The sequence below is a fragment of the Scardinius erythrophthalmus genome (assembly GCF_964197995.2).
Source record: "Scardinius erythrophthalmus genome assembly, chromosome: 18".
NCBI classification, from domain to species: domain Eukaryota; kingdom Metazoa; phylum Chordata; class Actinopteri; order Cypriniformes; family Leuciscidae; genus Scardinius; species Scardinius erythrophthalmus.
In genome coordinates, this window is record NC_138238.1 from 28924876 (window position 1) to 28937063 (window position 12188).

The 12188-nt window shown below is 36.2% G+C and overlaps 1 protein-coding gene across 1 annotated transcript; it reads right to left on the minus strand.

Moving 5' to 3' along the window:
• Positions 1-1298: 1298 nt before the first annotated feature.
• ppp1cab (protein phosphatase 1, catalytic subunit, alpha isozyme b) lies at positions 1299-10900 on the minus strand. Its single transcript, XM_081392445.1, has 7 exons — positions 10585-10900; positions 9528-9659; positions 9203-9433; positions 6194-6298; positions 4645-4868; positions 2570-2704; positions 1299-2336 (listed from the first exon to the last, which is right to left on the minus strand). Exons 1-7 carry the CDS (start codon positions 10637-10639, stop codon positions 2220-2222), a joined length of 999 nt encoding a protein of 332 aa, XP_081248571.1. The 5' UTR covers positions 10640-10900; the 3' UTR covers positions 1299-2219.
• Positions 10901-12188: the final 1288 nt, after the last annotated feature.

Here is a 12188-nt window from a genome sequence, read left to right on the forward strand (position 1 = left end):
TCAGAGGGAAATGATAGATGAATAAGACTGGTGTAGAAGCACCTAACTCTTGTTGTAAGCCTGACATTAAATATAAACCTATCCCTTAAATCTGATTGGTTGATTGGAATGTTGTACAAAGATGTTGATCTAGGAACATGTTGTACTTGGTGAAATTACATTCACCGTATGACTGAGTGGGGGTGGGGGGATGTGGGACCAATCTACAATGTTTAGGATCTTTGCAATATACATTCTATGATGCCCAAACAGTTTTAAGGCTTAATAATAATAAAGAATAGGTTTACAGCACCATGGACCTATGTAATGACCCACAAAATGTATGGGGGTAAATAAGGAAACATTACCCCGCAGAGTGTTATTTTATGTGTGTTGGACTGGCAATCCATTCATGGTGTTTCAGCTGCATTATGCCTGAGTTTCTGGGAGACAGCATCCCCATAGGGCAAGCAGTTTGGAAAATAGCTGGATTCCATTCATCTGTGCAATGTAATAGGCCATATAGTGTTTTTAGTGGTGACTGAAAGAGGGTTATTGTAAGTTGTTAAAGGTACCCTAAAAATAAAAGTACATTACATACCCGTCTATTGGGAATTTATTAGATCTTTGGGTCATTATTGTCATTTGCTGTGATCTCATGTGAGTGACAGGTTGTCCTGCCTTCATGCCAGTGAACGGCATCAGATGGCATTGCAAGAGGGAGGGGAAATTATTTTGATTACAAGAGCACTTTTTTTTTTTTAAATGATGTGCACTGCACAGATAAATCATTTATTACAAATACTAAATATTCCATAAAAAAATAAGTCAATTTTGATTTTTTATGGTGACAGAATGAAAACTATTTATTTAAATGTTAAAATGGCAACAACAAACATCTAATGTTACTGATTGTTCTGCTAAAAAAAATAATAAAAACAAAACTTCCAATCATGTTCTTTTCCTAACTGTAATATTCTATTGGTGCACAACTTTCATCAAGAATAAACTTGAGCTTTAATTCATCAAATGAATAGAGTGCTGCAGGGATGATGTATTTTTGTCAGCTAAACCCCACATTTTAGCACTTCCGTCACATGACCTCACTGGTTTGGTCTTGTGGTATTTTGCACTTTGTATTTTAGCTCACAGTTCAATACTGACACACTAAGTATAGATATATATTGCATATGCAATTAGTGCTAGTTTTCCATGCCATCATCTTGGTGTAGAAGATAGCACATTCCGATTAGCCATCCAAATCTCTGTAAATCCAGTGTTGCAACACATTAATGGAGACAAAATAAAAACTCAAAATATGCACCAGATTCTCACTTTATTGGCTAAATTCATGACTACTAAAAAAAAAAGAAAAGTCCTTTTAAGAAGAAAAAGTGAGATTTGCAGTTAAATTGGAACACAGCCACAATCACTCAGTGAACAGTGCATTTCTGCATTTTAAACTGAAACAGCGATGGCACCCACTTTGCAGACATTCACACATGGTATTATTTGCACATCGTGCATGATTTTAACCTAAAAAATAAAACAACAACCTACATCCCCTCCCACCCCAAAAAAAGCCAAACAGAGCATTTCCACAGGCCAGGCTAAATACTACCTGAGTGTGCAGTTTAAAGAAGCAAAGAATGCGCCAAAATAGGTATGTGTCAAAATGTGCAGGGTGCCGTCAATAACTCTACTGTAAACAGACACGCACTTGGACAAAGCTTCACATTAAAGAGACTGGCAGTGATTTGCACAATCACCTCCATTCAGATTGCTTTAGAGGGGAATGGAAAAGTCTGTCCCCAGCGGGGATCAAAAGCTGGACCCTGAGGCTTGGTCTGACGAGAATGGTGTTGTAGGTCCAATAAATGGCCTTAAAAGGATTATCACGTTATGGCTGAAGACGTGAAGATGTATTGGAAGGAAAAATCAACCAGAACAGCTAAAAACGCAGTAAAAGGTGCGCAGTTACTAGAGAAAGTGAAGAAAAACTCGCACAACAAAACCATTTTCCACAAATACACACTGTTGTTTCACATAGAAACCAACACGCTTCACAAGGGCATTTCAGTCAAGCACACATATATGACCGCTCAATTGCCAGCAGTCTCGTCTTGATGGAGACAGCTAAAAAAACCCTGCACTGATTTGGTGTTTGGAGTTGAAGAGGAGAAGGAAAAGGAGAGGTAGAATGATGGACAGGATGTATAGGCGTGTTGCAGTAGTTGATGTTATTTCTTGGCTTTGCCGCCCTTGGCTGCGTTTCGTGGCGGAGTTACAGGTCTACCAGATCCAAATCCTCCCGCACCACCATACGACAGCATCTTCTTCTCCGCTGGTTTCAGAATCTGACAGAGCAGAGAGAGAAAGCAGGTACAATGAGTAATGAGGCTCATGATATATAAAAGATTTTGTTGCCCATGTAAACAAAAAGACATTGCAAATCGCACTACAAACCCAGTCTCGTCATTTGGCGTGGCATGCAATAGTTACATTTCATCGATTTTCTGCAGGAAACTCCCCAAAACCGTGAATTTTGTCTAAAGGTGAGCAGTTTTATAAACTAAGAGCGCATACAAACCTGAAATGAGCACATCAGGGTCTCGTCGACACTCATCATAGCTCCTGCGTTGTCAAACTCTCCGCAGTAGTTAGGAGCGGAGAAAAGTGTGACTAACTGCCTCTTTGCAAAGAACTCATAGCCATCCTCTACCACCTGTTCAGAGAGCAGAAGATTTAAGCTTCACAAATGCTATTCAAAAGCTTGACATACAAGAATGCATCCTACTCAATCAACAAAGGACAACATTAAAACCATTTAAATAATTCTAGTTTGTGGAATCGATGCCAGTCTATGACAAAGATTCAACATTTTCCTCACCATTAAGCTGCGATCCGTATAGAATGAATATCAAACCTGCAGCAAATCCTTCCCAGCTAACACACGACTTACCAGTTACGTCATTTATTTGGTACTTTTTTTGTAATTTCATGATGACATGCTAACTGACAATGTAACTATGACACTGCATGAAAAAAACAAGAACAAAAAAACAACGTTTGAATAATGACACTGACAACATCAAATATGCCAGCAGATACTGAATCAGGACAATGCATTTTTCTCAGCCACTCTTTACTTAAACTGCGCCTGACCGAATTCAACAGCATTTATGTACAACTTTCAAAATAAGTTTCGCATCAGAAAAACATTTCGAATTAAGTTGTTGTTTGTGACTGCACAATCCGCAACCCACTCAAAACTGTCTTGAAACCCAATTATAGGATGCGACCCACCAGTTGAGAAACACTGGTCTAACAGCAAACCAATCAACTTGATCTGAACTTAAAATGTCTACTAACGAAGGGTCTGTAAATTATGATAAACCCTTGAAATATTGCTCTTCAACCAAGATCCAGTGTTTTTGGGTTCTAGGGATGTCATAATTGATCATTGCTTTAATTGATAACCTTAACCTCTTAAAATTAAAGCGGGGGCGCTAACAAGTTATCACATTACTTAACCACTTGCTTAACCAACACAAAATAGGTGTCATTTTAAACCTTAGAAGCTTGGCTTTACAGTTAATATAGGCATATGACCATCACTTTGCTTTTAAATTTGCTGAATGGCAGCAGAGACAGTGTCTACTAGACAATCCCCTATGAAGGCCTCGATAAATTTCTGATTTGTTTAGGTTTCTGTCAGATGCATGACGATACGGTTTTCTTTTCTCATGTCACTACCTTTAAATATGCAACTTCACTGCATAAAGACTGCATATAAGTGACCAGATGGGTATAAACCAATGCAAATAGATGGTAACAATCATGACATTAAACAATTGGTCTGGGCTTACGTGTTTTGTTACATTGTTTTAGCCACTTGGGGTACTAGTAATGCTCTCAGACTCGACGGCAAACATACTGCTGTTCTCCAATATTGCAGAATCTAGTCTGTATAACATACCATTTCATTGTCTGTTTTAAATCTGCATCTAAAGTGTCCTGCTCTGTGCAGCCTTGCGTGTCAAAAACACAACGAAGCGTCAGTGATTTAGGTGTCAGTTTTTATTTCACCTCTAGAGGCTGCTTTTGTACCGTGCAATGACAGTGCACTCTTCTCAGCCGCTCCAGCAACGGACGCAAACTATCGGCAAAAATCCATACCAATAGCTGATTAATCTGAAAAAAGTCGATGAATGAGTGAAAGATCGAGGGAAGCTTTAAGAGATCGGGAAATAGGGCCGATTGAGCTCTCATTTCGGGGTTTCAGAGGAGGTGGTTTTGGAATAATTGTGAATCTTGAAGTTCTTTTCAATTGTGCTTCAACTTTTCCCTGTGTAGAGAACATCCAAGGATAACAAACATGATCTCTCTAGTGAATATCCACAAGGTGTAAAGCTTAAAGTCACAATGGGTAAATTCCATAGAAATGCATTCTATTCCATAGAAACGCTCTTACTTCCGAGGCTAGCCTCCCTCATCTCTTCACTCTTATTTCTTTAGGAAAACCCCACTTTCTGGATAATTAATGAAGATCATTTTCATCATAAATTATTCTTTCTTTGAATGAGGTGTAGAATAAGAATTTAAATCTGCGTCACAGTATCCGTCACAATGATGACACAGCATTCAATTAACTAAATGACCAACCTGGTGGGCCCGGCAAATGAGGTCCATGTCATGTTTGTGGAGGAACTTGGCCACAACATCAGAACCAAAGGTGAAAGAGACTCCACGGTCATTCTCTCCCCAGCCCATGACATCTTTATCAGGGTCAGCCCAGAGCAGATCACACAACAAACCCTGATCAGGAACGTCTGTGGGCCTCATCACACGCCGAATCTGTTCCATAGATTGCAGGTCTGGAGAAAGACCTGGGTGAAGAACAGTTCAACTGCAGTTTAGAAGAAATATTTTGAATTTCACACAGATTAGTATAAAGAACCTAAAGTCCATTATTCCCTGACTATTTCACAAACCCGTCCATGTGATAAATACACATTTTACAGGAAAATAAGCTATTATGTGCTTTACAACACAGAGCTGTAAGATGAAGACCTTAACACATAACTAGGGTCAACCAGTGAGTCCAACAACCAACTAATCAATACTAACTACCAGCACTTACAGTCTTGAGTGTGGTTGACCAATCTTTTTTCTTTAGAAAATATTTAAGTTTTAACATTTATGTGTATTAAAGACAATGTAATAATTGTTGAAATTAAAGGACCATTCACACCGAACGCAACATGACTCTATGATAAAGGTCTATTCACAAGGTGACAACCTTTTTCTGTAACTTTTACCAACAGACACACCACTGCTTAATTACAGATCCCCGCAGTTAAGAATGGCTTTAGATAATTAAGATTAGGGGTGTCCAATCCTGCTTTTGGAGAGACACTTTCCTGCATAGTATAGCTCCTACAGACCTTCCTGAAAATGTCTAGTGAACCTCAAAATTCTCACTCACTTTTTAGCTTTACATTTACATTTAGTTCAAACTTCCGATAGGCAGGCAGAATCCAAACATTTAAACATCTAAAAATTTAAATAAATAAAAAGCTAAAAATGGCACAGAACTTTCTTTAAAGTTTCTTGAGTGGGTGGTTCCAGGGTTTTATCCCTAAAGTGGGTTGTAGTGGCCCTAAAGGAGAAAACTTTTCAGGTCAGAACAGAGAATCATTCCTCCTCTTGTGTACCAGTTACTTGTGGTGTTCCCCAAGAATCCATTTTAGGTTCTTTCTATAGATGCTCCCATTTTATTTGCAGAAATACAATATTTCATATGTTCTTTAAGCTGACGACTCTCAACTTTACCTTCTTGTCAGACCTACTCTCTAGGAAATCTGCAACATTTTAAATTCTAAGTATATACAAACATTGTTATACAAAAGCATTAAGAGAATGTGGTATTTCATCATTTTCAAAATGCCACAAATTAATTCTTCCAGACATGAAGTTGAAGGTAATCTTTGTCTGCAAAGATTCTCCAAACCTTGTGTAGACATTCCAGAAAAAAAAAATTACTATTAGATTAAATCAATTAGCTTCAATTATGGCAGTGCAGAGCTGATCTTAAAATAAGAGCAACACTAAAAATGTTCTTGAAATTACTCCCTGAAGACACAAAAAAGTTAATGAAGTGGAAAAATGCTTAAAAAAAAAAAGTGCTAAAAAAGTTTTAAAAATTGCATACCTCCATGACAACAAAAAATCTTTTCATCCACAATAGCAGCTACAGGTAAGCAGTTGAAACAGTCTGTGAATGTCTTCCAAAGCTTGATGTTATACCGCCTTTTACCTGCCAAAAAACATGTGCATGTACAGACATTTTAAAATTAAATGCATCAATCTTGTGTACTTTGAGAGCAAAATTAAGAGCTCCAACCCCTTTTCGGCAACCAAACTGAACATAGTAAAATAAAAAAATACAACAAAAAAGTACCTGAGCTTTAAAGTGGACTTAAACAGCTGTTTAACTGTTATTCCACAGTACATTCACATTGTTTTTTTAAAGAAGCCAGAAAGGTATAATACTAATTTATTATTATTCTAATATGAATTATTAATTCTATTAGTTAATATTATGATAATTCATATTTCTTTGACATCTGGTCTACAAACGCTTTTCCATTACAAATGTAGTGCAACGCTGTAATCATCTGTCCACATAAATATTATAGATTATGCACCACAGAAAATTAAGTGAACATAGCAGGGCATCTTGCTTTCCCAAATGCCCAAATTCCCAAAAGTTGCCAAATATTTTTTCTTGATTACACATCTTGATTTCTGGAGACGAAAAAATAAATAAAACTGCCGCCGATAAATTTGTATCAGGCAGTGATTTCTCCCATTTTAAAAATAATATCAAGTATTCTATTTTGTTTGGCACTCTAACAAAAGTTAAACTGGAAGAAATAAAATGGTAGCAGCCTATGTAACTGCACCCGTTTCTGAATATTTACTGATTTAAATAAAAAGTAAAACAAAGTTTTAACTTTTCATAAACCAGCTGAATTACAGTGTATATCGGCAGTGCCGTCTCAGACTAGGGGTGAGGCCTGGGTAGACAATATAATCGAATATTAAGAAAACATTTTTTTTTACATATTGCCCAGCCCTAGGTGCACTAGAATCCCCTCCTCCCACACATGTAAGCCATATAACATGCTGTATAGTGTAATTTATAAGATAAAAATGCTTATGCAATATTTATATTTTAAATCGTTTTATCAGGCTTTTAAAGCTATACTCTGTAACTCCATGTTTTACACATTGGGTTTCTTCCTTGGTGGAAAACACTACCTGGAGACAGTGGCCTGTGCCATTGTATCAGATGCACCTGACCCTACATATAATTGTGACCCATGCTGGCAGATTGAGTCAGAGTGAGCAAAGTTACTCATTCTCATTCAAAATGATGTACGATTTGTTGGAATCAGACAAAAAAAAAATGAATGAGCTACACCTGAGTCAGCAAAAATTAAGTTAAAGTTTTCTAAAGGCTCCAAAACAAAATCACCAAGCAACCATACCTTAAAATAACACCAAATGTGGCACACACCAAGTCAAAACCTAAATTTACAGGGAAAATATATGTTCAACTTTATTGAAAATATTTATATGAAGAATATTTAACATTGTTACCCAACTGATTCTTTCTGCTTAGCAGTCAGTATGAGAAATGTGTCACTGGTTAAATGTGTCACTGGTTAAGGGCAAGACATGTAGCAAAATTATGCAACAAAATATCAATAACATCAAATAACAAATTACCCATCTCATGTTAACAAGTTAACATATATATATATATATATATATATATATATATATATATATATATATATATATTTATATTTATATTTATATTTATATTTATATTTATATATATATATATATATATATATATATATATATATATATATATATATATATATATGAAGAGTTCAGATGCAAAAGCCTCTAAGTGCCATCTGAAATTTTCTTCTAGAATGATCATTTTTATCAAGCTCGTATATTTAAGTTCAGTTATTTCACTTAAATGGCAATTAAAATTACCTATTAATTGTCATTTAAGTGAATTTACTCAACTTAAATATACGAGCTTGATAAAAATGATCATTCTAGAAGAAAATTTCAGATGGCACTTAGAGGCTTTTGCATCTGAACTCTTCATATATATATATATATATATATATATATATATATATATATATATATATATATATATATAAAGACTAAATTCTGTGAAAGAATTTTCATGATTTTTCTTGCATGGATGTGTGGCCAGATTATTAGTGATCAATACAGCTACGGTAGCAAAGTTCATTTTAATATTCATGACAGTTTCATATTGTGCCCATGGCATGCCTAACCATTGTTTAAGATTTGCTACATTAATGTCCACAACCATCTTGTTTAGGCAGTGGCACATTATCACTGAAGTACGGTAGTCATTAATATGTTGAGCAAAATGTTCCATGTCAATTGCTTCGACAAGATTCACAGAGCATTTAATTTAAATGCTCTGTGAATCTTGTCGAAGCAATTGACATGGACCATTTTGCCATTTAAAGACAGAGAACTCTCGCAATCATCCATATCCATTACAAAGCTGGCATATATCGACAAAACACTTGATTACTTTTCATGTTTTCAGAGGATGGACGCTTCCATGATAGCACAGTGCGCCACCGCGCAGGGTATTTTGATTAATCATCAAAAGGCATTATTATGACTGGTTTTACAACAGGCTGGTTTTGTTTATCAGATCATCAAATCACATTTCATTGGTTCAGACTCATGCCAGTGAGAATTCGCTATGAATATTCACAAAGTTGGAATACTGCACTTTACAACGATACCAAACTTGTGCTGAGGGGAAGCACCAGTGGTTGAGAAGAGATTGTGGATTATTAAAACAAAGGAAAGATTTAGGAAGGTACACCTCTCAGAAAACGTACAAATAAAGATAATTTTAGACGTTTAATTGCTATTTGGAGCTTTAGACGAAGGCTTAATGAACTCATTTTTTGTGAAAACCTAAAATTCGACCAAAATGTACATATTTCACTTGTTTTGCCTGTAGCTCATAACTAGCCTGTGTGCATACCGACTCATTTTGCCAGCATGGTTCACCATTATTCCAACCGTGACATAAGCTTTTGGTCATAACATCCACCTATATAAAAAGCATACTCACATTCATCATAAAATCCATATATCCTGTTGATGGAGGCACATTCATGGTTTCCTCTGAGAAGAAAGAAGTTCTCTGGATATTTGACCTTGTAGGCAAGCAGCAGGCAGATGGTCTCCAAAGACTGCTTGCCTCTGTCTACATAGTCTCCCAGAAACAGGTAGTTGCTCTCTGGTGGATATCCTCCATACTCGAAAAGCCTGAGCAGGTCATAGTACTGACCATGAACATCACCTGCAGGAAGAGAAAGTGTTACATTTTGTTCTAAGTTGGCTTCATCTGAACAATATAAAATCAAAACAGAGGGTAAGGTTTAGCAGAAATTTACCACAAATCTTGAGTGGTGCCTCCAGCTCCAGCAGTATCGGCTGGCTAAGGAAGATTTCCCGAGATTTTAGACACAATCCACGAATCTCGTTCTCAGTTAGCTGAACATTTTTACCAGGTCTTGAGCCCTTCACTGAAAATTAATAAAACACAAAGGTTAATCTTACTATTGTAATTGCTAAAAAAATATGCATAAAAGCATTGTGAATACATATACATATTTGAGCGTGTAAAGAAAAAAAAAATTTAATTAAATATTTTTAAATAGACTGCAGCAATTAGCATTTTGCCAGAACCTCTAGTAAATTCCAGGTTGTTTTTTTTTTGTTTGTTTAGTTGTCTATTCAGAATAATGGGAGAATCGTGGTTCTCAAACCAAGAATTGTGCAGCTCTAGCCTGATATTTAGGTAGATACAGCTCTTTCCGTTTCCCAATTTCTGAATTCTTTAACCCATACAAGAAATATCTATTTAAATTTCTGTTTGATATAATGATTAACAGTTTACACACTTGAAAGATCTTTATTTCCCCCGATTTGAACTAATAAGCATGTGTGTGTCAGTGTTGGTCAGAAGAAAACACAATGGTGGAACAGCAGGCAATGGTACCGTACTATGACTATGCCCTCATCAAGACTGCTGTCTCACTGTCAAAGGCATTTCTTCCATCTCTAAGTTACTTGTTATTCAGGTAGCAGTCTTAATGAGGAGGATATTATTCTGACAGGAAGTCAAAATGTGGCACAACACTGCACTAGTGACGTCTTTGTGGCTTCCTCCGTTTCTGAACCTGAACGCGACGATTGACGCACTGCGCATGCGCTGAAGTTTTGTTCGGATTACATGTAATACACATGGAAATGATGCAAATAAATGTTTGAATTGGATTGATAGTGTTACGTATTTATACATAATAATACATAGTTACAACAAATATGTTCGATTGGAGATGATATTGAACAAATAAAATCATACACTTTCAGCCGCTTAACCGTTATTGAACATTATAAAACGATACAATTTGTAATAATAATAATAAAATAAAAACAACGTATTACCTTCCAAAAGGCGCTGGATGATCGAATCGATGTTTAATTTGTCCGATTCAGCCATTTTGTCGCTCGCTGGAGATTAGCCGGCTAACAGAGCCAGGAACAAGACGACCTCGGAATCCACCCGATGCAAATACACGGTAATAACTTATAAAAATGACTTTATAAAATATCCCACTACTGATAGTATTCCTGAGTTTTTGTTATTGCCGCGAATGGTACCTTCAGTAGTTCGTTGTATGAGGAAAACTAGCACCACGACCGCTGAGTAGGAAACACTGAATGGGGCGGGGTAAACACTAAGGCGGGTGTCTGATTGGTTATTCTCGGCTCATGACGAGCGCTTCAAATACCACATCCGAAGAGCCAATAGGATAGCCTGGTTGTCAATCTTTCCCTACATTTAATTGTTAATAATCAAACTGAAACCACAATGAATCACCAATGTATGAATCTCAGATTCACAACAATATAAACACAACGATATTAACCCTCGATGAGATAGCGATGTAAAAACTTGTCTCAGGTTGGACCTTTTTACAGTATGGTTTGGACAGTTTATTTAGTAACACCGATTGCTAATTATTCATAAAATATACTGTTAAATAAATTCAATATATAAAACAGCGTTCTTTCAACCTACGGAAGTATTTTTTTATTGCAAAAAAAATAATAAAATAATAATAATAATAATAATAATAATAATGACAATAGTGCATACAGCTACTTCAACCTACGGAAGTATTGAATCTACGGTATTAGCCACCCGACTCGGAAGGTGTTACAACCTTGTCAAGAAAATTAAAGACGACAGATTAAGAGCTTTGGTTGGATAATGATGCAGTCAATGAGATAGGCATTGGGAATATAACGTTAAGCCCCACTGTGCCATTATCTAGTGTCCCACCTTAGGGGTAGATATGCATCGTTTAGAGTGGAAAAAAGAGAGAATTATAGACAGGATTCAGGTTATTAGATATCTAGAGGAAAATTATATTATGTTTATTAAGATATACACTGATGCTTTAAAAACAGATAATAGGAGCTGCGTTCATTATACCAGAATTAAATGTTATGTTAAATAAAAGAGTTGATAATTTGTCCGTGTTTACAGGATAATTGTTGGCCATTCTTTTAGCCCTTCAGTGGGTAGAAAATAATAAGCCAAGCAAAGTGTTAATAGGGTCAGATTCAAGTAGTGCGCTAACCAGTTTCAAAAACATGCAGTCAGAAGCAAGACAGGACATTATGTTGGAAATAGCCCAAACTGTTTACAGAATCAAGTAGTAATAGTGAAATTTATCTGGATTCCAGCCAGATAAGGAGTGGTCGGAAATGAACTGGCAGACAAATATGCAAAAAGTGAAAAAAAGCAAAAAACAAAAAAAAACAAAACCAAACCAAAAAAAAAACAGGTAGGCCTAAATATGGCAGTAAATTATAGTAAGGCGGAAGTTAAAAGCATAATCAAAGCAGAAATGAAAAAGAAGTGGCAGGAGGAGTGGAATATGGGAACAAAAGCGAGAATGTTCTACAGTCTCCAGAAGAAGGTAGGAGGGAATGAGAGAATATAATAGAAATAAAAAAAGAAGAGGACATCATTTCGAGAA

What these genes read in the sequence shown, in the direction of transcription:
- ppp1cab (XM_081392445.1), bottom strand. Translation starts at nt 10,639, where the DNA reads ATGGCTGAATCGGACAAATTAAACATCGATTCGATCATCCAGCGCCTT. An exon ending in GGCACCACTCAAGATTTGTG is followed by an intron (nt 9,434 to 9,527) that starts GTAAATTTCTGC and finishes CTCTTCCTGCAG; the next exon opens with GTGATGTTCATGGTCAGTAC. An exon ending in TCATTTGCCGGGCCCACCAG is followed by an intron (nt 2,705 to 4,644) that starts GTTGGTCATTTA and finishes CTCTCTGAACAG; the next exon opens with GTGGTAGAGGATGGCTATGA.